Raw genomic sequence first — 25,850 nt, 5'->3', positions numbered from 1 at the left:
ATGCTTGCCCATTTGATTTCAAAGAATTATTTCATTTTTTGTTGGGTGATTGCAATTACTATCTAAATTCCTGATGATATATCAATGAAAGTAACCAGTTTTTGAAAATGTAATGTAATTGGTTAGATAAAAAAATCTACTCAGGAAGTGGCAGCAGGAGAACACATATACAAAGGTATTAAAGTTCAATCCTTTACACATGTGTTCTCTTGCCACTGTTTGGTGAGCAGACTTTTTATCTATCCAATTACATTATAAATTCCTAGGGAATATGACAAGAAAATACTGTGTGATGATATCTGTTTCAGTTCCAAGAAGTCTACACATTAGAGTCTGACGCCATACAATGTATCATGCTTACATTATAACAGCATAAAATAAAACACACAGATAATTAACCGACAAGTAATACTGATGACAAATGGTATTGTTTGCTACAACTAAGAACCTTTAAGCTTCTACAGTTGTTTCATAAGGCACATATATTTTTTTCCATACAGTGTATGTAATTCTGATGAGAAACTGTTGAGCAAATGCATTTATCATTATACATCAGAGTAACAGTTTGAATGAAGAATAAACATTAATAGCATATGAGATAGGAAAGTTATGTCTACCTATCAATTGCTCAAGCAGACACTGTTGGAGAAGGGTTGATATAAATTAATATAACTTTCCAACTCTTTTACTTCACACAGTTGACTAATTATTTCATCGATTCTGCCACCTCACCATGGGTGTTTTGGCACGAGCATAGTTATATCACCAAAACCAGTCACCAAGTAGAAATAAATAATGATTTTACCTGTTTTAAGATAATGTTTTGATTATCGCTTACTGAAAGCTCAAATCCAAAGACTGTGTGTTGCTTAAGTATTTCCTCTGGTCATTAACCAACCTTTGTTATCGAACAATACTGTACGACATTACTACCAACTGATAAATACTGTATTTCATTTACCGGTGCTGTGTTCAAACTGTATGTGCTAGAATGAGTGCTGGAGCAGAACAAGATCCTTCTGATAGCACTTATGACTCCTCTTAAGAGAACAAATTCACAGTGCACACTGTCCATAGAAAAATAGCAAGAAAATTGTAGCTAGGAAGGGGGTGGGGGGTGGACATCTGTATGAATTGTAGAGGAAGAACAAGATTTGCCTGCAGTCAGATGGATGCAAGTTGCAGTAATTATGCAAAGGTGAACACTGCTTAGGACAGGGTAGCATAGAGCTTATTCCCTCTGTCACACTCCTCTTTCTGTAGTAGTCCACAGTTTATTGTTAAATCAATTTCAGAGTATATGGTGATACATGTGTTCAGAAGTATATGTAATGTGGAGTTCACATGAAGTTTAGAGATATCTGTTTATCAATTGATAATGGTCATAGAGAACAAAATCTGTTGTTTATGTTAAGCCGTACACAGAGTGTCCCAGGAGGAATGGTCAATGTTCAAGAACATGAAATGAATGATTATTCAAAGTGCAAAAGCCTAGTAAACACTGACTTTCAAATCCATATCTTAAGAACTATGATCACTTGTTCATCTCTGCTAATGTGAAACACATCTCTTCTACTGAATAAGTGCCCATAACTCTTAAGGTATGCACTTTAGAGCCCATGTTTACTGGACTTTTTTTACTTTGAATGATCTCCCCTCTCATACCCTGGAGTACTGAAATTTCCTCTTCGGACACCCTGTAGACATCTGTCTAATAACTGAACTCTATTAAAGAATGTCTGCACAAAAATGTGACTGCAGTTACACAAGTGAAGGACATGAAAGGAAGTAGTAGCTGAGAAGACGACCATCGTCAACGAATATGGCGGCGACCTGGGGAGAGGTCCCATTCTTACAATATTCTGGAGAGCCACAGCGGTGTTACCCCTGGTGTCAAAGTGTGGGAAGCCAATGCGTATCACTTCAGGTCATGGCTGGTAATGATTGTGGGAACTCTGACGGAGACCACAAATTACTGGTGGGATAATGGAAAATGAATCAGTGTGTGAAAAATAGAAAACAGAAGAAAATTGTGAGGATACAGGATTAGAAACTGAAGGAGAGTGAAAGTGCTGTGTAGTATGGAGAATTAATCACACAAAAATTTCCAAAAGAAGTTTTCTGCAATGCAGAAAAAGAATGGAGTTTCTTGAAAGAGAATTTAGTCGAAGCAACACAAAATGTACGTGGTAGAACATCTGGAAAGGAAAAAGTAAGACAGGCTAGTCGTTGGGATGATACCACAATCCAAGCAGTTAAAAAAAAATGGAGCATGGAGAAAGTGCTGGAAAACTAAAAATAACAAGGACCATAAAAGATATATAGAGGAAAAGGAGACGTGCAAAGAAATAGTGGAAACAGCAAGGAAAAAGGCATGGAAAGAGTTTACAAAAAAAATTGAAGAAGATGTAAACAGCAATAAGAAAATGTTCTATAAAATGATGAAAAATGAAAGGAAGGCTTCTGAAGTACCAGTAAAGATGGAAACAGAGGACGGTACTGCGATTGAAGATCCAGGGAATATAACAGATCTCTGGAGAGAACCTTTTAAGAAACTGTTAAACACTGAGAAGCACGTACACGAGGAAACAACAAATAGTGGAGAAATTGAGAGAAGTTGGGAAGCGGAAGTACGACAAATTACTCGGGATAAAATGTAAATAGCTGTGAAGAAGATGAATGGGGGGAAAGCCCCAGGACCTGATAAGTATCTGTGGACAAGATAAGAGCAGCTGGTCCAATGGGAATGCAGTGGCTGTAAAGAGTACTGCCAAGTGACGATTGGCAAACAGGAGACAAGTTCCCATCTTCAAAAAAACGGAATAAAAGACTTTGTAAAAACTACAGAGGAATAACCCTTATGAGTCATACAGCCAAGATTTTTGAAAGAATTTTGCTAAATTGAATAAGTGAAAAGATAGAAAAGGACCTGAGTGTAGAACAGCATGGGTTTAGGGTAGGAAGAAGCATGATCTACCTGATGTTTTCTATCCGTCAACTGATGGAAAAAAGTTGGGAGTATAAAAAAAGGGTGATAATGGTTTCTATAGACCCAGAAAAGGCGTATGACTCAGTTAACAGGGAAAGACTCTGGGAAGAAATGAAGAAGATAGGTGTAGAAGATAGATACATTAAAGACAATATACAGAGGACACAATTGTAGAATTAGAACATCACTGGGGAACTCTAAATACTTCTAAATAAGACAAGGACTTAAACAAGGAAGTATTCTATCCCCTGAACTTTTTAGTGTTGTGATGAATGGAATGAAAAGGGCAGTTAAAGATATAGTAACAGAAAAAGGCAAATAGATGATTTTTGCAGACAATATGGTGATATGGGGCGATAAAGAGGTAGATGTACAGTTACAAGTTGATGTGTAGAAGGTAATAATGAAAAGGTATGGATTAAAAATAAATAAAGATAAGAGGGAAGTAATGGTGTTTGGAAGAGACAAAGGGATAAACAGGAACATTACTTTGAATGGAGAACCCCTCAAATGGTAGACAGTTTCACTTATTTAGGGAGTGAAATGTCTAGTGATGGAAGAATAACCAACGAAATTAATGGGAGGTTACTGAAGGGAGGCAATTTCTACTGCCGGCCGCTGTGACCGAGAGGTTCTAGGCACTTCGGTCCGGAACTGCGCTAGTGCTATGGTCGCAGGTTCGAATCCTGCCTCGGGCATGGATGTGTGTGATGTCCTTAGGTTCGTTAGGTTTAAGTAGTCTACGGGACTGATGACCTCAGATGTTAAGTCCCACAGTGCTCAGAGCCAGTTTCTACTAAACAATGAAACACCTGATTTGGAATAAGGAAGTTTCAGAAAAAGCAAAACTCCTTATGTATAATAGTTATTATTTCCCTATTGTCACCTATGGAGGAGAAACCTGGACAATGACAGAAAGGGACTAAAGCAGACTGCAAGCAGGGGAAATGAAATTTCTCAGAGCAGTTAAGGGAAAAGCAAGTATGGCCAGAGTAAGGAATGTAGATATTAGAAAGGACCATAAACAAGAAAGTATGAGAAAAAAAGAGATTAAGATGGCACAGCCATATTAAGAGGATTTGTGGGCGGAGACTACCCAAAATTATGGAAGAACTAAAGATGGATGGAAAAAGACCAAGAGCACGGTGGAAAACAGGAGTGAGAATATCTGTGGAAAGGAGAGGTGTGACCTGACAGCTAGTGGAGGAAGAAACATGGTTGGGGGACAGCCAAATGGAGAGGACTCGTCAGCACCCAGACCCGGCAGTAGCTGGATAAAACAAACAAAAAAACAACAGGTATCCAGGATGTCAAGCACCAGTTACACCAACTGAGAGGCAGCTTCACACAGGAGAGAATAAGACAGCATTACAACACCCTTCCCAACTGAATCAGTGCGTGCATCCAGGCCAGAAGGGGTGCAATGTCATATTGATAAGTAGGCTCATGCTGACAAGTTCCTAGTAAACTAGAATTGATTTTATAATGACTGAAATAACATCACATATCCTCTCAAGCCACAGAGTTATTTCTTTTCCTCCTCCCCTTCTGGTTGATTCATTTCTTTTGCAGGTAGGATGCAACTAAGCTAAAAGGGGACAGAACAGGAGGGGAAATCCCCTTGCTGCCGACTGAGACACATAAGAACTACCTCAGTTTTCAGAACTGCTAAGTTGTTTCCTTATGGTGGATTAGAAAGGAATGCTAGAATTACTCAAACCCCAGGATGAAAGGGCGCTACCATCTCTGACGTTGAGACGAGACGGTTGAGAGGAAGGTATCAGAGAGTTGGATAACATTGCAGACAATGTTCTTTTTGTCTGAGCTAACCAGGCACAACTCAAGACATGCCCTCATGGCTTCAATTCTGCCAGAACCATTTTCCTACTTTTCATACATCACAGAAGCTCCTATACAGTAGAGCTCTGCTGGATTACCAACTGTTGAAGAAAGCATATTGTGGAGAAGTGGCTTACTGTTTCCAGTCTTTCAGTCTGCAGCCAATTGGGTGCTAGGTATGCTTTCTCTCTTACATAATGCAAATGATTTTGCTTACTAAGGACAAGCCTTTAATTAGCATTTTTTGCCTTCTTTACTGATCTGAAAAAGATTGCTAACAATTGAAACTGGTTATGAGGCTTATAGTAGTCATTGTTATGATTAATAGTTAAAATTATTATAAAATAAATAAAGGATTACCAAGGAGTGTGTTACACAACAATATCGAAGACAGCACAACCAAATGACAAAGTAGAGACAGTGAACACTAAGGTGTACCACAGTACTTAAGTATTTTACACCCCCCTATGCGCTGAAGATCTACTGAAAACCAAATCAAACGTGAAAGTAATTCCAAGGGATTACAGCACAATGCAATCAAATTTTGGACTACAATGAAGTCATTTAAAAGACAAGCAGTGACAAAGAAAGAATAAATATAGGAGTCTGTGTGTAAGGTATACAATATGCCCCACAGATAAATTTTAAGAAGAGAGTTCTTGAAGGAAAAAATTAGTATTTTTAATCTTAGTAAATAAAACCTGTCTGTTTCATTACTTCTGTCTCAATCTTGTGCTGCAGGACACAACAATATACAGACTGATACTGTAAATTCTCTTTTAAGAAATGTGTTTACTAAAGGCGATATACATTCCGAATGTTCACAATGTAAATGTCCATGCTGTAAATGTTTACTGGATCATGAAAGTCTTTAACAAATGCTGTTAAAAGAGAAAATGGCTACACAACATGAACAAATTATTGTATTTGTTCTGGAATGAATACTGACTCCTTTCAGTGTTTTAACTTGAGGGTATACAAGTCTGTAAGACAGCCTAACAATAATCCCAAAATAGTATTCTAAACTCTTAACCTGGAGCCAAAAATAAGTCAGGCATCAGAGGGCCGTCGTTTAGTATTAATAATATAAGTGACATACTGGACAATGAAATAAGAGCTCTTATATTGCTTTTTAGTGTATTTACAGGACATGGAAAAATATTTTGAAAAAGAAAAACAGCAGAAAAATCTACGATGACTTGCACAGAATTTGGATTTTTGTAACAATGAGCATTATTTTAACTGCTGATAAAATGGGGACAACGCACATAATGTAGTTACAGTATGTGAAATAATGAAGATGAAAGGCAACCCAAATTTCTCAATACTGAGTTAGATTCAGCTTTCTGGAAAGATTCCCAAAAATATTTTGCAGAAAAGTTATGTAATGCATATCAAATGTCTGAGAAGATCCTTATTTTAATGTAAATAATGAATTCAGGATGTAAGCTTAAAATCTGAATGAGAATGGTACAGAGTGGCTAGATAATAACGGTGGAGGATGAATGTAAATTATAATCACCAATAAAGTATTGTGAGGAAAAAGTTACCCTCAAAATATTTTGTGCCTGCACCTTCCCATTTCACTTGGAAAACAAGTATAATATCACAAAAACTGAAGCACATTTTTTCTGTCAGTGGACTTCATACTCATTAACACATTTCTGTAAACACTTCTTCTGTCCAGAAATAATGTGTTGTACATTAAACTTTTTACCTGAATTCCTTTTTTGGCACACTTTTCACCTCTCCAAGAACATGTAACAAGATAAAATAGTTTATATGCTGGAACTTAAGGTTACCTCATTTTGAATAGTTTAAACACAAGAACATGAAGTACATAAAGAACGAGGGTACAAACACTGAAACTGCAAACTCACAAATCAAATTAACTTTCACTTTTAGAAGTATTTACAATGTCTTCTCATTTCACTGAAACCTTTATCATGAGCCCTCATCTACTTAAACACAACACAAATGGAATGTTTTTATTTTCAGCAGCAAGGCAAATGTTGTCAACATGTGCCTATCAGAGACAACATTTCTGTCAGAAGCATAACTTGCAGTATTCCATACTACGAGTTCTTGAAAATAACCGTATCAAGATATGCCTTCACGATCCATTGCATTGTACAAAGCTTTATCCTGTTCTGAGTATACACATACAGCCTCCTACTTCCTCAGATGCCGCTACATCACTGTCGGGACTGCAGCAGCTGCTCCTCTGGGTCCAGTAGGCTGAGTGCAGCCCCTACCAGGTGCAGGGATCCCGTGACCAGCACGTGGCACGGACCCAGAGTCCTCACGTGGGACAGCGCGTCCTGCATGCAGTCCAGCCGGCACACACCTGTCATGCACAGTGAGAGCCACGCCTCGCAGTTGTGATCGCAGCGCTCCAGTTGCTGTGCCAGTGTAGTCATCAAATTAGCTTGGTCTAAAACAAGGAAATGACAGTCAGAAGCTGATGCATAAGGTAAGTTCGCTGAAAATGCAATTACATCCCAAATGGGGACATTTATGCACTGAGCAGTAAAATGAAACTTTCTGAAGGGTAAAAATAGGACGGGTTTGATTGTGGTTGAGTCAAGAAATACTGCTGTTGCTGTTAGAATAGTATTTATCACATCAAAATCATCTAATTGCTACAATATCCACCTTACCAGATTTGAAAATTTGTTGCCATCTCCAATTGTGATAGTTAACCCACAAACAAACTTCATCATTACGTACAAAAACTCAGGTTACATGCATTCTGAATATCGTGAAATGACATAAAAGATGTCAATAAATTATACATTGTGCTGTTAAATGGTACGAATAGATATGATGTATAATTCATTGACCTATTTTGTGTCATTTCTTGAGGTTCAGAATGCATATAACTTGAGTGTACACAATATGGCAAAGCTGTTTGTGGATTAATTATCACTCCTGAAGATGGGAATATACAGCAGAAACCGATGATACAAATACTGTAATACTTAGATTGTCCTGATGTAACAAATTACTATATAAACAATGATCTACTTTTTTCTAAATGCAAGCATTAATCCACGAAGTGATGTTATGAAACCGTGAAACATATTCCTGATGTGGACCCATAACACATGTTTCAACCTTCGTAACATGTATCTGCAACAATACAAACTGAGACACAAATGCTTAAGTATCTCATGAAAATGCCTACTTCGCCCACAATGGACCACAAATTGTCCACAAATTGACAGTATAACATTAATGCCAAAAGGGTGGCAGTGGTTGGACAGGACGCAAAATACTGCTTAGCCGAAAGTCTTCAGACTACTGACAGTCCAACAATCAAGTGATTTAGAAACAATAAGTAAAGTTTGCACTCTTTAACTTAAGGCATAGAGGAAGCAAATATCTCAAGCGAGAAGAGTGGTATGGAGGTAGTGCATAAGCAATTATCCTCACTGTAGGCAGTGAGCTCTCTTTACTGAGTCATTGTAGGTAGCACCTTCGATGGACCAAAAACTACTTTGCCATTCATTCTGGCATACATACAACCCAAAGACAGAATCTTTACTCACCCCACAGCCCAAAAGATTATTTTAAGACAGCCACTATACAGAAAGTGCTACATGGAGGGTTTTCTGTTAGTTTTTACTTGAGGAAAAGTTAATTTCCTGTGCCTGAAGTGAGCCAGGAATGTCATTTTATGAAAGATTAGTTTAACACAAAAGAATGAGATGGTGTCAACTGCTGCAGTTTTTAACACGAAGGAAGGAAGAAGGAAGAAAGGGAATTGGGGGTTTAATTTTTTGTCACTTAGAGGTGGAGCACAAGTTCAGAGAGGACAGGAATAAGTAAGGAAATTGGCCGTACTTTTTTTCAAAGAAACCATCCCAGCACACAATTCAGTGAAACAATGGAAGACCTAAAGAAATTTCTCCATTTACAATCAATGATATGAAATAAACGCCTAAGTGTGAATTTCAGTCAGCAGTGACCACCTTCAAATCTGAATACAAGCACAAAGTAATGAGATAAAACATGGATATGCCAGCATAATCATGTAAGGTAACAACATATGCACAGTGCGATGATGATAAAAATCATGTGTTTTCTAGGACTGTTACAAGCATACGAGATCTGTTCGAAAAATTCTGGAACTTTACCTGCAAAATTTTTCTATGCTTATCTTTTACTTTCTTTGCATGTCTCCTTCGAAATACTCTCTTTGACAATTGATACTCTGCTCCCAATGCTGTTTCCACTTCTGGAAGCAGTATCGGTATGCCTCTTGCTTTATCTCATTTGTTGCTGCAAATCTTCATCCTTTCAACAGGGTTTTCCAACTTTGGAAATAAAAAAAGTCTGCCGGGGCCAGGGCTGGAGAGTACGGAGGATGAGGCAGCACAGCGATTTCATGTTTTGTGCAATAATCATGCATGACTCACGAGCCATGGGACGAACTTGGCAGTAACGCAATGCATTCCATGATACTGTGTCAGGATTTCATGAATGATCCAACTGAAATGTTACATTCTTCTGCAATCTCTCGGACAGTCATTCTTTGATTGGCCAACACAATTCCTGATATGAATGTCGTCGGTAGACGTCAAAGGGCGTCCTGAATGAGGGTCATCTTTAACTTTAGTTCGGCCATTTCCAAACCATGTGAACCATTTGTAACACCGAGTACAGCTTAAGCACTCCTCACCATATGCTTACTGTGTCATTTGGTGTGTCTGTAAAGGTTTTCTTGAGTTTCGTGCAAAATTTAATGCAGATGTGTTGCTGCTCTAACTCTGCCATCTCGAAATTCGCAAACTGTGTAACACAACATTCACTCAATACAGCACTGAACAATAACTAACAGACATACAACAATGAAACTTCCGACAGTTACACATTAAATACAGGTGTGTGCAGGTATGCCAATCGCATTCTGCTCCAACACACCACTGATACGAAATTACGAATGTGCCAGAATTTTTTGAACAGACCTCGTACATTACAGACGCTACCTGCAGTTCTAAAATGTTACTTAGTTAAATGTGTCATAGATCATTTGAACGATTCTTTTATCAAAATGATATTGAACAAGTCAGTTTACAGGATACATACACATGATTAGTATTAACATCAATGAACACATTATTTGTAGTTCTTGTCGGGCAACTACTCTTTTTTAACTGGATACTAGTTTAAAAGTCAATGAAATAGAAAGTGTTGTCCAGTAGAAATGATTTTAACACTTGCTTCACACTCTGTCAGACATGTTATGTTATTGGGAAAATGCACAGAAGTGAGAATGTGCTGTAAAATCTTCAGTGTACACAATGACCAATATTTTTACAATACTAGAACAGTGACTTAGAAATTTCCATGATTTAACACATTTATGCACCTCAGCAACTAACCTGATGAGGAATCTACTGTTTTGCAGACAAGATTGGGGCAGAATACACACAAATCAAAGTTGCACTCTGTTAATGGTGCCAACAGTTGCACTGCATCTCTATCACCAGTTGCATTGAAAATCAGAACTCGCTTTGATGCATCACTGAAACAAAGAATTAGTTTTTAGAAAATCTGACAGTAACAGACTTGGAACAGAATTACATTAACTGTAGCACAATAAATAAATGATATACAACAGTGACAAGTGGACAGTACTAACTGAATTAAAGGCAAATGAAACGACCAAGTGGTTGGGAAATGGCAGATAGAAAGGGAGAAAATTATATAGTGTCAAGCAGTTTTCTGGAGATCAGTTCACAGAAATGAAATTAGAAAAAGAAGACTACGCAACAAAATTGAGGAGAGATCTTTCAGCATTTCAGATAGACATATATGTAGATAAAACACACACACACACACACACACACACACACACACACACACTGGACTCGCATTCGGGAGGACGACGGTTCAATCCCGTCTCCGGCCATCCTGATTTAGGTTTTCCGTGATTTCCCTAAATCGTATCAGGCAAATGCCAGGATGGTTCCTTTGAAAGGGCACGGTCGATTTCCTTCCCAATCCTTCCCTAACCCGAGCTTGCGCTCCGTCTCTAATGACCTCGTTGTCGACGGGACGTTAAACACTAACCACCACCACCACCACACACACACACACACACACACACACACACACACACACACACACACACACACAGAGGGGGGGGGGGAGAGAGGGGGGGAGAGGGGGGGGGGAGAGAGGGGGGGAGAGAGGGGGAGAGAGAGAGAGAGATATTTGGGGGGGGGGGGGGGGACAGAAAAATAACCATGTCTTCCCATATTTTGCGTTGATCTGTCATGAGATTCTCACCATCACGTTTCAGAATTCTTTTGAATTTTTACATCTTATACTTGCATTCTGCTGTCCCTTAAACTTAAACAGTATTGCTTTAGTAAAGATGCATCTAACACTTTTTTAGTCAGACAACCCCAACATAGTTGCTCTTCTACTTTCTGAATTCAAGGCATCATTTTTGTGGTGTATACTTGTCAGCTACAGAAACACCAAAATTTCAACAGAATTCTAAAATCTAAATAGCATTAAAATTTCATACTGTGCATGAATCTGCTTTACTGTGCTAATACAATAACACAACAGGCAAAAAAGAGCTTTGGAACGAAGTGCCTTGAGAGAACAGATGGATACATACTGTGGTATAACATGCTGATAAAAGTTAACTTATTTTCATTGGAAGAACACCTTAGTAAACTATCTCCTTACTTCAATTTGGTAACTTCCCATTCCAGTGTGAAAATAACAGTGGCATTCTTATTTTCATTAAAAACTATATTAAACTAGAGGACACAATTAAGGAAAATCTATCAAGCAGCTGTCGAAACAAGAACAAGACAAAAATTAACACACACCTGAAGGATTTCTAGCTTGTAGAAATCACAAATGGTAAAGACTGAAAACAGATGAAAACAAGGTTAAGATTATGATGAATTTTGCATGTGGTTCATTAACAACAACAAGAAGGAAAGGATAGGTTGCTACTTGCCACATAGAAGAGGCACTGAATAGCAGACAGACACAATGAAAAAGAATCTCTAAAATGTTATGTTTTCAAACTACACCCCCCATGAGAAGTAAAAAACACACATCCACACAAGCACAACTCTCACACACACGCACACATTGCTATTGTCATCTCCAGATGCTAAGGCACGACTGCAACTGCATCTGAGGTGAGCAGCAACCTAGCTGTGGTAGGTGGCACAGCCTCACCTATCAACCCTATCCTATCCCACCACATCCCTGCATGCTCCCACAGGCACCACTATCATCTCCCCCACCCTCCACCCTATTATCCTTCCTCCTTCCCACCACACACCTCTTCCATGCCTCCACTACCCACAACAACTAGATTAGTGCTGACTTCAGTCACAGTTGCTTTGGGCCTTTTCTACCTCTGATGAAGGATGTAATCTAAAAGCTAAACATTTCTAGAATTCTTTTTCATTGTGCCTGTCTGCTACTCAATGATGAGTAGCAATCTATCCTTTTCATATTGTTATTCCTACGTGGAATTTCCATAGGTGGTTCAATGCTAGAGAATACTGAATCTCCTTCGTTCCTTTTTCATTTAAAATAAATGCGTGGGCATTTCTGTGGGTAGGAAAGTATAGGGTTCTTTGGCAATGTACCACTCTGAGTTTATCTGTACCATGATGAGGATAGTATGCATGACCTTGTGTTTACACTTGGTTATGCATGAACATCTATCAACTTAACAATGACAACAGCAATATGATGCAAACAGTTTCTAAGTAATGTAAATTAAGTTCGTCACTTATTAATATACTGTTTTCTGGACGCATCACTTCTGTACAGTGGCTATCATAGAAAGAAGAATCTTTGGGGTGGGGGTTGAGTCAATGCAAACATTAAAACAGAAGTAGATTAGCACTGTGTTTTGGGCTGGAGCTTGAATCTTTTGCACCCAAGAGTTCTACTGATTGAGCTATCCAAGTATGATTCACAACCTGCCCTTACAGCCTCAGTTCCGCCAGTGCCCAGAGATGGCAGTGGCCGTGTGTGTGTGTGTGTGTGTGTGTGTGTGTGTGTGTGTGTGTGTGTGTGTGTGTGTACGCGCCTCGAGGGATTAATAATTCTCAAAGAAAGGATACAACAAAGAAATGACTTAGCCATGGTCTAGGAGATTTTTTTCTGAAAATGTTTTCACTTCACAGCAAAATGTGCGCTTTGTTTGAGTCACAGCTTGCACACAGATCCAGTCTTCTATTGTCTTGATTCATACCTTCACTCACACCCATATTCCAAAAAATCCTTCTTTCTAAGACTGACACAATGAGCAGAACTTGCGCATCCATAAAACAATGTGTAAACAAATGATGAACGTAATTCGTATTTTCTAGGAAATGTGTGCATCATATTATTGTTATCATTATTATGTTAGCTTTTCATACTTGTAGAAAGTTGTAAAACTGTTAGCTTACGGGGTCGCAGGTTGCTTCACACACAGGAGAGGAAAGGGTAGGATGAAGAGGAATAGTAAGGCTCAAGGCCACAAGACAAGTCACCCAGGATCCCGATGATGATGACGACGACATTTTCAAGGCACTCAATGGCACAGTTATCAGCATCCTTGCAGAATATGAGATAAATGCTTAGTGAGAATAAAGTCTTTCCTCAAAAGCAATCTTCTTAGTATAATTGTCCATGGACATGCCAAGAAACTTGAAGACTCTGGTAATGGCAAAAGATTCTTACTGATATATTACAATCATGCACGAGAGTGTGAATGTGTATCTGTTGATTCATTCCCTACCCTAACAGTTAGGATATAATCATACTCCATAAAATGACAATTAGCAGAAAAAAATGCTGCAAGTTAATCCCTGGGTACAGATGTCTTGCTGACTACTAACAAAAACTGAGAAACATCCAGGTACTCGGAGAACAGGTAAATGTTGGATAACAGTTAAATACCAGGCTATTACAAGGGCTTCAATAAAACCCTGAAACTCAGTTAATAATGTACATCAAAAGAGAAATCAACAAACAGACAATCAAAATTGTAAAACTGTGATTCACATAATCACAGCTAGTTTGATTACTGAAAAAGAAAGAGTGAGCCAGTCACTCAGAGATACATTAAAGTAGTTTACCCAATTGGGACAGAACTCCATACAACACAAAAAACCTTAAAAATTATTTCCCACACCTGTTTCATTGTTATTTAAACAGTAGACAAATTGTTATCAAGAAAACTGCAGCCTTCTTGGCAGATTACAAAATGTGATCAAGTAAGCTGTGGCACACCGACAGCAGTATACAACAAGCACTGCACTCCGGTGGTTTTTCCTGCCAGAGGTGATGCCTATATGAAAGAGGACTGTGCCCTATTTGCAGTTGTTTCCAAGTCACTTCTTTCCATTTGTGTGGCTGGAACAATGTTCACCATGGCAAAACTGCAGGCCTCACCTGGCCTTAATTTGTTATTTTATATCTGTAAGCACACTTTCTCCCACCATGGATACTGAGTCAACTGCCACTAAGGGAACCTGGTTGCAAACTCCATGGTTTTAAATTTGTCTACATTTTCAATCAACTACCATTTGGTGAACAGCGTGTCTTCTAGTTACATTATGAATATTTTCAATTCTGAGAAGATGTTAATTAAATGTCACATTTCAAAAGATACAAATAATTATCTAATTCAAACACAGATCATGTCATTATATTTTAAAAGCACGCTAGAGGCTTTTCCCTATATCATTTCACCATTTAATTTTAGCTACACATGATAATCCTTTTGTTTTCATCCAAGTTTACCACATTTTCAAATATTCCACCAATTGCCAAAATTAATAACATTTCAAGAAACTGGCAAACTGTTTTAGAAATCTGATTACTGTCTGTATAGCAACCCTGTCAGGGTGTTTCAAACATACTTTCATGATCTTTGGGGACAAGCTCCTTACATCAAAATGAGAAAAAAATTTCATATAAATCCATATAAAAAAATCCTGCATGTCAGAGTTACTAACGAGAGTTGACTTTCATCACCTTCCACGGAAACTTCTTTACATTTGTCTGTCTTCAATGTGTCCATTGTGCACTTGTAATACAGATAGTGAGTTAACTGCCTTTTGTGTTGTGTACTGTTGCATTGCCGAGACAGGACCTGTAGCACCACAGATTATGGACCGAGGAATACCGTGCGTTGCTCATACAACTGACTGGGAAGTTCTATGGGCTGTTGAAGAAGAGTCAAGTATCAGTGCAAGAAAAATGGTGCTAGCATATGCTACATCTCCCAGTTCAGCACGGAGAATACTTCAGGAGCATCTCACGTATCCGTGTGGCCTCCAACATATGCAGGGCCTTCAGCCAGGGAGTAAACAAATTTCCAAACCAACACATATGGACCAATTACAATCCTCATGCTACAGTACAGGTTAGACATCAACATCGTTAAAGATTGATGTGTGGGGTAGAACTGCAGGTGACTGGTAAGGTCACATGTTTTCTCAGCACTTCTTATAGAACTTTTCTCTAGGGACAACTTAAACAATTGGTCTATGTGGCACACAACAAAGATACAGAAACTTAATGACATGTCACAGAAGTTGCGGTATCAGCCCTTATCGTGTCAGCCGCACTTACTAATATGTTTGCCGTGAGTTACACCACCGCATTTCCTACAGCCACCCCCGTGGCACGAGGATGCTGACACCGACAATTGTGCCACTGATGATGAGATGCAAGTGTTCCTTCTTTGAAGCTCCGGCAACAGGTCTACTCGAGTCTGAACATTCGTGCACTGTGCCCATTTTGTGTGTTTGCCAGTTGAATAACATTTACAGACTTTCATAGTGACCACAGCTCGATATCTTCTGAATAGACATTGCATTGAAAGAGTGCCAGTTTTATAAATATTTTTACCCGTGTATATTTCTACATTCAAATCAACTGTTCACAACTGACGCTGCAAATACAGCAACAAGATTATGCATTATTTTTTCTATTTGATATTAGACATAGAATAAATTAATATCCAAATTCTTTGATCATGAATGGCATCCACATGCAACAAGATATTTGTCAATTTACACAGTAGTATGTCACATAAAAGGTTAAACTCCTCCAAATTTTTACTCACAAAGAATATCTTATCACTAAAGAAGAAGTGGACTGTGGCCAAAAGAAAGACTGCGGCTCTACTGAGAGCTGGCTTGGTCAACTGACTACGTACAGCACCATCCATTTAAAGCAGGGCATGTTGTTACAAGCCTGCTGCTAATAACATTAACTTTACTAGCTTTGCTTTCACCTTAATTAGGTTGGTTACAAAATAGATAACAAAGAGATAAATATTGATTTAATTAATATACAACATGTGTATATGAATTTATTTATTATGTTATGATTTACAACATTTAGAGTGATACTTACCATATGAACACTGGTAACAGAAATTTTTCTTGCACCTTGAACACTGTATGGACAATTTCTAATAAAATGAAGGGGAAAACATATGTCATCAACATACCACAATATTGGTTTCCCTATCTTAATTTTGCAGCAAAAAACCAGAATCTAATGAAGTCAATGAATGGTCTTTTTCTTATATTGTTGCACACATAGTTAATTTCTTGGAGGGGGGAGGCCAGTATGATATTATACAAACTGAAATATCTAACCACTGTTAATAGGGTGTCCGTTTTAATGGATTGTACAAGAACTTATCTTGTCCAATTTTGGAGGATGGTCTCTCCTGTATGATGTGTGAATAGCTTTAGTGAGAGACAGCTGGCTCCTAAAGTTACATCACAATTCAGTCTGTTCTCCGATCTCAATCCCTGAACAATGTCCTGTTGTTAGAGGAACTGTTCTCTTCATGAAAGATTTTTTTTAAAATGTGCCAGAATGAACAATTTATTATGTATACAAGAGATGATACAGTTCAATAAAAAAGGCAAACTACAGTAGATCTATACAAAAACATGAGGCATGAGAATTATGATGGATAGTGTCACAGGTGGCAGTGCACCACCTGTAAGGAGAATGAGTGTATGCTGTCACCGCCTCCTCTCATATCTTGAGCATAAACACAACAATGCTACCACTCCGGCCGTGTATTCAGTCTGCTTTTCCGAGTAATAGGTACACTACGTGATCAAAAGTAACCGGACACCTGGCTGAAAATGACTTACAAGTCCGTGGCACCCTCCATTGGTAATGGTGGAATTCAATATGGTGTTGGCCCAACCTTAGCCTTGATGACAGCTGCCACTCTCGCAGGCATACATTCAATCAGGTGCTGGAAGGTTTCTTGGGGAATGGCAGCCCATTCTTCAAAGAGTGCTGCACTGAGGAGAGGTATCAATGTTGATCAGTGAGGCCTGGCACGAAGTCGACGTTCCAAAACATCCCGAAGGTTTTCCATAGGATTCAGGTTAGGACTCTGTGCAGGTCAGTCCATTACAAGGATGTTATTGTCGTGTAACCACTCCGCCACAGGCCGTGCATTAGGAACAGCTGCTCGATCATGTTGAGAGATGCAACTGCGATCCCCAAATTGTTCTTCAACAGTGGGAAGCAAGAAGGTGCTTAAAACAACAATGTAGGCCTGTGCTGTGATAGTGCCACGCAAAATAACAACGGGTGCATGCCTCCTCCATGAAAAACACGACCACACCATAACACTACCGCCTCTGAACTTTACTGTTGGCACTACACACGCTGGCAGATGACGTTGACCAGGCATTCGCCATACCCAAACACTGCCATTGGATCGCCACAATGTGTACCGTGATTCGTCACTCCACACAACGTTTTTCCACTGTTCAATCGTCCAACGTTTACGCTCCTTACACCAAGCAAGGCGCCGTTTGGCATATACCTGTGTGATGTGTGGCTTATAAGCAGCTGCTCGACCATGAAATCCAAGTTTCCTCACCTCCCGCCAAACTGTCATAGTACTTGCAGTGGATTCTGATGCAGTTTGGAATTCCTGTGTGATGATCTGGATAGATGTCTGCCTATTACACATTACAACCCTGTTCAACTGTTGGCGGGGTATCTGTCAGTCAAGAGACTACATTGGTCTGTATGCTTTTGTGCTGTAATTTTTTTAAGAGCTGTTCACATTACAAATTTTCTGTTTCAGTTTTTGCTTACTTGGACTATCATCATCATCATCATCATGCACCATACAGAGTTTTCTTTTAATTTGTCCCAAATGCTTTTTTTTTTTTTGTTTGTTTTGTTTTTGTCTGGAAATGCTTCATATTTGTAGCATTATGTTGGTTTCTGCCAGAAGGTGACTAACTCCACTATATGTTGTTCTTGGTGTACTCACTTTCAATTCATGTGATGGCAGATTAAGCTGATCACTAGATCCCTCACATACTGCTGAAGAACCAGTATCAGATGTAAATTTTAGAGACACTCCTATGTGTGTAAGCTGTTGCTTTCCTGCTGTTCATGAATGCTTTCTCTTCAAAATGAGCACCACAGAGGTGTCTGTTGTGCAACTTTTCTGGGTTCATATCCAGCAGTCTGACACAGCCTGTAATGATAACTGTCTACCAGAAAAATCAAAATATAATTTATATTTCATTAATAACTTTAAAAGCTCAAGCAGTGTTAGCTTCATGAAAAGAAATCTTTATCACGAATTTTCTAAGAGTTCTTTATTTTCACGCCTTGTTGTAGTAATTTGAATACTTTGATTCCCAGATCATTACATAATTCAATACACATTCTTCAAGACTCTGTCGTACATTACATTTCAGTCTTTCAGTTCTGGAAATGTTATCTCTACTGCAAGAATATTTTAAGCCTGGTTAATAGTAAATGCTGATTGCATTCTGTCATGTGTAAAAGGTATGCAGGTGTTAGCAAACTACATTCAAGTCAAATTCTGCTTAGTAGTTCACTTGCTATCTACCATACATCTGATGTTTCTGAAAAAGTTAAGAAACAAGTGATTCCTAATCTCTTCTTGTATGTGACATTACTTACTTCATAGTGAAACAAATTCTGTTTATAACATGTTTTCCCTTTAGTTCTTACTTATTTCTTAGTGGGAAACAGTCCAGTAGCTAATGCATAATCTCAATGTTTGCAAGCATTTGCGCGATGAAGTCCTCATTTTGTCGTATCCCCTTCCATTCACTGGAACAGACACAAAGTAATAGAAAAAAAATGGCAGAGAACACTAACAAATTGCTCAATTTGAACAAACAAGTATCAGTGAATCAGAATTCTATAAGGTACGCAAGGTGGGTGAGCGTTAGAAAAGACTCCTTCATGTCTGGTACTCATTCACTGCTGTTCACTCGTCTGCAGCTAGTTGTTGGCCTTTTCATGTAGCTTCAAAGAAAGCTGCTTTGACACTATGATCACGAAAAGTAGTCTTCCGTTGCAAACTAATTTATTTTCACTGTGAGTAATTAATGCTCTGTTTTTAAATTTCCTCCTCAACTATAATGAGGAGTCAGTGGAAGGCATCAACTGAAAAATGTATAAAGTTTTGGAATGATGCTAAAGAAGGTTACAGCTGCAATTCAATTTTAAGTGTACTATTTTGATGTGTTTCACAATTATGTAGGAATTCAGAAATGTACATACCTATTTTCCTATTCCATTTAGCTTCCTTCATCAAAACACCAGGCAAAATAAATCTATCTCAACATCAAAGATTTACATGGTAGCTATAACTAGTGCTGCTATCATGTGAAACTTGTGTGATGATTATTACCAGTGGGGGAATGGGTGTGGGGAATATGCAGCATCAGTAGAGTTAGCACGCTATGCTCATTCTTTCATGTTCTCCTCCCATCCATCTATTATAGAGTGGACGCTTGTCCACAGGTACAAACGACTGCTAGTGAACACTGGCAAATTGTAAATGGTTGTTCACTTGTGTTCACTTCCCTTCGCTGGGCTGTAAATGAGGCTGTACACTAGTTCAGTCAAGTTCACTCCAGTATACACCAGGCTTTACAGTAGGGAAATGATGTCATATGATGATTTTTCCTTGGCTGGGTCCCATAACCATTACATACTTTTTAAATGAAATAATTGCTGCCATTTGACAGTAAGTTTTTATTATTCATTTATTTCAATATCACAATTTCACCTGTAGAGCTATTTTCAAGTGCAATGTGACAACTCAAGTACTGCTCCTTAACCGTTATCACATTATGCCTTGCACTTAGTTACCCATATGTTTTACAGGTTTCAGTTCTCACCTTGTACCTGAAAATGGCTCTACGGCCAAAATTGCAATAGTGAAATAAATAATTAAATTCAAATGACAGCAATGCTTTCAGATTAAAATGCCAGATAGTTCTTGTGCAGGTAGTGCAATTGCTGCAATAGTTCAACATGTAAGCTCAACATAATTTAGACAGAATTGAGTGTGTACGGCTCTTTATTAATTCTTACTTGTAACTAGTTTATTTATTCACCTGAATTCCCAATCCACTTATATAACCTTTCTTCATATTTGACAAGAAATCAGAAATTTTTACTCTGGGACTTGTCTGTCTGCTCCTTCTACAGTTAAGGTACTTCAGGCACTAGCAATGCTTTTTTAGCTGTACTTTGCAGCCACTAGCCAGCACTTAGGGGAGCCTTGCCTTTGCACAAGGTTGCTGTTTATTTCACCAAACGGAATGCCATCTAGTCGCTGGTGCAAAAAGTAAGTGTGCAATGCTGTCGCCACCTGGAGGCTTTCACCGCTCAGGGTTGCCTGTCAGAATAGGTGCTCAATCTGTTTATTACCTGATCTGGGGTGTCATAAATCAGCATGTGTATAAGTTAACTTTAAGGAAATTTCAGTTTCAATAACAATAAAAAATACATAGAAGTTCGTAATTACATTTGTAACGTGCTATACAACAAGCAAAAAACACAGGCCCGACTTCTCTTGTTGGCATGACTAGAAGACCAATATGGCACTTATCCCTTCTATGCCGCACCAGCTGCTGCAAATACACTACCTGACAGAAAATGTGAAGCACCCAAAAGACATGGTTAGACATCAGCGTAAATTCACACACATACACATCATCATATCTAAATGAATATAGCTGTCATTCTCTCTGACAGGCAGAATGGTTGCCAGTGTGTGTTCATGCTGTTCCTGTTTGGTGTTGTTTCCAGGACTGGTAGGGTATACAAGGGATGTCCATAGTATTACATGATGTGTGATCATTGTGAAGGGCACACACTGCCACATACTTGTGGGAGGCAGCATAATCAGCTTCTGACAAGAGTTTTACAGAATCCTCACTGTGGATCTCCTTTTAGCCAGCTGGTTGAAATGTGCAATATAAAGATTTGTGGGGCATTCGGATGCAACAGTGGCCGAATGTTGGACCATGTGGTAACGTGTCGGCAAGCATACTCATTGTCAAGGTTCTGGTCGACCACGTCTGACCACAAGGGAGGATAGGCATATTGTTTACCAAGCACATCATAACCCTTTCAAAACTCTGCTTGCCACCTGAGAACAAGTAATGGAGTCTCTACAAACATACTGTGTCGTCCTGCACCTTTGGTTGAAGACTGGCAGTAGACGGATTATGAAATTACCGTCACGTGCTTAGACTACCATTTCCAACACAAACAGCTGCATTTGGAATGGTGCTATCACCAGGAAGCACGGACTGTTGATGAACAGCATCACATTGTGTACAGCGGTGAATCGCGTTCTGCACTACCCTGGATGACTGCAGCAACATGGGGAGATGTCCCATTCTTCCAACATTTTGGAGAGGCACCTTGGTGTTACTCCTTGTATCATGGTGTGACTCAGGTCACGGCTAGCAGTGACTGAGCGAACTTTTGACAGCACAACAGAATGTCTATTACCTAACATGCTACAATAACATGGACCATTTCACCCACACACGACACCTGCCTCTGTGAACTGTGCGTCATGTTGAGGTATTCCCCTGGCCAGTAAGATCACCAGAAATGTCCCCATAGGACACATGAGGGACGACCTTGAACGTCAACTGTGCCCCAGTGCCAGTGTCCAGCGAAAAGCAGCGCAATTCGTCATGGGGACATTTAGTCAGCGCGAGAGCGTTACGGAGATGCTGAACAAGCTCCAGTGGCGGACACTTCAAGAAAGGCGTTACGCAATACGGAGAGGTTTATTATCGAAATTACGAGAGAGCACATTCCGGGAAGAGATGGGCAACATATTACTACCGCCCACATATATCTCGCGTAATGATCACAACGAAAAGATCCGAGAAATTAGAGCAAATACGGAGACTTACAAGCAGTCGTTCTTCCCACGCACAATTCGTGAATGGAACAGGGAAGGGGGGATCAGATAGTGGTACAATAAGTACCCTCCGCCACACACCGTAAGGTGGCTCGCGGAGTATAGATGTAGATAGAAATACAACAGTTGTAGGCCAGCTGGCCTCAGGAGAGGATACAACAACCTTATGACACCATTCTGAAATGAATCTTTGGATGTATCCAGGACGGAGGGGGTGCTATGTTATACTGATAAATCAGCTCATAGTGTCAAGTTCTTTGTAAGTTTGACACGATTCTGTAATCCCTGCAATAACATCACACTCCCTCTCAATCTGTGAAATTTCATTTCGGATTCTCCTCCTCTCGTGGATGTTCTCCTCCTCTTGTGGATGCTTTTCAATTTTTTTGTCAGGCAGAGAATTTGGTACAGTTTGCTCTCTCCACAGCTACACCGTCTCCCACACCTCTCGTGTTTCAATTCCACTTTGAGTGCCGACATAACCGAAAACTAGGAAGATGCAGCAAGTTGTGCACCTCCTCATACATTTTGAAAGCCTTTGGCTGTTTCAAAATAGCAATCTAAATATGAATGGAAGAGGAAAGGAAACGACTGATAGTGGTACAAGATAGGCTCCGCCCACCGCACATGGTGGTTCGTGGAGTATGTATGTAGACGTAGATTTCAGTAATTTCATAAATTTCGGAACTTCAATGAACTTTTCTTACATATTTGAACAATAATGACCTCAAGTTTTGCCTTCTACTTGGTATGCTTAAATAAATATCATTGTTTCAAAAAATATCTGGCTGAGTTGGCTTTAGTAACTAGGCCATCTTCATGCTGCACCTCTGAACAGTAAGTTCCTTTCTTGCCTACGAGTCATCAACTCACATGCACTAAGAAACAAATTACCTATTACAGCAGCAGTACCCCTAACTTCACTGTGTGCTAGTTCTCCATGACATGGCTCTCCCCACAACCAACAGTTTAATTTATTCCTTTCATAAATGAACCTTATGGTGCAGTCAGAAACATTATAATATGATTGAAATCTTCCTTTACGTAGCTGGATAAATGCTCTCAGTATGCAGCCAACACAGTTCCAAGTACACAACTGAAAATTATAAACCAGAAAATTCTTGAGTATGGGGAATACTATTACTCAGAAAAATATAGGATGAAAGGCCATTTGGAGCTAAGCAGTTTTTTTCATTAAGTAATTAGGTGTTTACAAGTAGCCAACAATCACAACAGTCAATCAAAACAGCTAGTAAAAAGTTAAAACTGTGTACTGGACTAGGACTCTTCACCAACAGCTTTGCTTTTCTCAGAAAATTAGCTGCTAGCTGCTTGATTTGTAGCATACTGCCTATGGAAGGCACGCATCCTGGTTTGAGTCCTATTCTGGCACACAATATTAGCTTATAGGGACCAGAAAAAATGGTTTTATTTTTTGGCCAAAATCTATGTCATTTTTTGCTCAATTTGGTGTAATTGTTTCACAGTTTTAGTATTATTTTCTAAAGACTTGTATTCCAAGTATGTTCTTTATTTCTGTCTTATTTATACCTAACTATCACATTATACTTATTGGCATCACTATCTCATTTATTTCCATTATTGTAAAAGCAGCTAAATGGAGGTAATCAGATTATAATAGGGGACCTCAATGCACATGTTGGCACAGACAGGAAAGGATTCGAGGAGATAATGGGACCAGAGGGCTGGGGGAACCGAAATAGAGAAGGAAAATTGTTGCTGGAATTCTGCAAGAGGAATGGGCTGACGATCGCTAATTCCTGGTACAAGAAGAGAAGTAGTCACAAAATAACTTGGTACAGTGGGGACTGGTCCCAAACTTCACTAGTAGACTATGTACTAGTGGATAGGCAGATGATGAGCAGCCTCACAGATGTTAAGGTCATTCCATCTGAGGCCTTAGACAGTGACCATCGGCTGTTGGTAGCCACCCCGAGAGAGAAAAAAGATAGGAGGGCAACAGATATACAGGAGAAAAGGTTGAAGACATGGATGCTGAAAGAGGATGAACGGAGGACCCAGTACCAGACACTGATCAGGAAGAAGCTGCCAAAGGAAGATCAGAGAACAGTGGAAGAAGAGTGGGGGGATTTTAAGAGGGCCCTAGTTGAGGCAGCTGAGACTGTGTGCGGAAGAACTAGCACAAAGAGGAGAAGTAAGGAAACCCCATGGTGGAACAACATATGTAAAGAGGCAGTACTTCGAAAGAACAAAGCCTTCAGAGAATGGTTCCAGACCCGAACAGAGGAAGCTAGGGTAAAATATAAGGAAAGCAAGAAAGCGGCACAGACCATAGTAAGGGCGGAGAAGAAGTAGTGGATGGAAAAATGGACAAGAATGTTAGAAGGGGACAGTGAAGGGAACAAAAAAGTACTTTACACCATGGGAAGAAATAAGAGGAACGACAGAAGCGAGTGCCTGAGGATCATGGATAACAATGGAAGAGTTGTGGAGGAAATGCATGAGCTCAAAAAGATTTGGAAGGAGTACTTTGAAGATCTGTTGAATGCCGCCAAGTGGGTAACTAACAGTGATGGAGAGCCTAAGGCAGTAGACGATGATAATAGTGGGGAAATTGATGATCTAACTTGGAATGAAGTGGAAGAAGCCATAAAGAGGATGAAAGGGGGCAAGGCACCAGGTTGGGACGAAGTAACAGTGGATATGATACGAGCAGCAGGAGAAGTAGGAACCCAGTGGCTATACAGAGTGCTGAGGGTGGTGTGGAAGGAGAACAGAATTCCTGAGGATTGGAAGAAAGGAATTATAGTCCCGATCTTCAAGAAAGGGGATAAAAGGAGATGTGAGAACTACAGAGGAATCACCCTGCTATGCCACTGTGGAAAAATCTATGAAAAGATCCTGGAGAAGAGAATAAGAAGCAGTATTGAAAGTAGACTGCAAGAGGAGCAGTACGGTTTCAGACCGGGAAGATCAACAACGGACCTCATATTTGCGGTAAGGCAACTGCAGGAAAGGCACTATGAGTACGGAAAGGACTTAATCATGGCCTTTTTAGATATTGAGAAGGCGTATGACAGTATCTGTAGGGACAAGCTCTGGGATGTGCTGAACGCAAAAGGGATAGATGAAGAGACAACACGAAAAGTCAGAAAAATGTATGAGGGAAGTGAGAGTTGTGTGAAAGTGGGGAGGGAACGTACTGCATGGTTCAAGCTGGAAAATGGGCTGCGACAGGGAAGTGCACTTTCGCCTTTATTGTTTATTATTGTTATGGATAAAATCCTACAGCAAGTGTCAGATGCAATTGGAGATCATAAAATGAAAGCAGTGCTTTTTGCCGATGACCTGATGTTATGGGGAAATTGCGAGAAGGAGGTGCAAGAGCAATTAGATGCATGGGAGGCAACGGCAGCACAATATGGAATGCATTTCTCTGCAAAGAAAAGTGAAATAATTGTCACTACAAGGAAGACGAATAGGCCAAATGTGGATATAACTTGTGGAGGGGAAAAGCTACAAGTGGTAGAGAACTTCAAGTACCTGGGAAGCGTGATTGAAAGTAAGGGGGGAAACGCAATGGAAATAAATGAAAGGTGCAGAAAAGCAGGGCAGTTCTACAAATGCATTAGGGGGCTTATTTGGAGCAAGGAGGTGCCACAGAAATCCAAGGGAATTATATACCGAACCTACTTTGTCCCCATATTGGCATACGGAAGTGAGACATGGGTAATGCACAAAAGCGACAAAAGTAGAATACAGGCTAGTGAAATG

General features: G+C 39.5%; 1 protein-coding gene across 1 annotated transcript in view; it reads right to left on the bottom strand.

The window, feature by feature from the left end:
* Positions 1-6,779: 6,779 nt before the first annotated feature.
* Positions 6,780-25,850, bottom strand: part of LOC126473202 (folylpolyglutamate synthase, mitochondrial-like) — an 81,770-nt gene continuing 62,699 nt past the window's right edge. The window contains exons 8-9 of the mRNA XM_050100105.1: positions 10,216-10,358; positions 6,780-7,262 (exon numbers count right to left, since the gene is read on the bottom strand). Coding sequence (XP_049956062.1) covers positions 7,024-7,262; positions 10,216-10,358 — 382 coding nt within the window. The 3' untranslated portion in view covers positions 6,780-7,023. The remainder of the gene's footprint in view (positions 7,263-10,215; positions 10,359-25,850) is intronic.

Source organism: Schistocerca serialis, chromosome 4, assembly GCF_023864345.2.
Source record: "Schistocerca serialis cubense isolate TAMUIC-IGC-003099 chromosome 4, iqSchSeri2.2, whole genome shotgun sequence".
NCBI classification, from domain to species: Eukaryota; Metazoa; Arthropoda; class Insecta; order Orthoptera; family Acrididae; genus Schistocerca; species Schistocerca serialis.
This window is presented reverse-complemented; position numbering and strand designations above follow the sequence as displayed.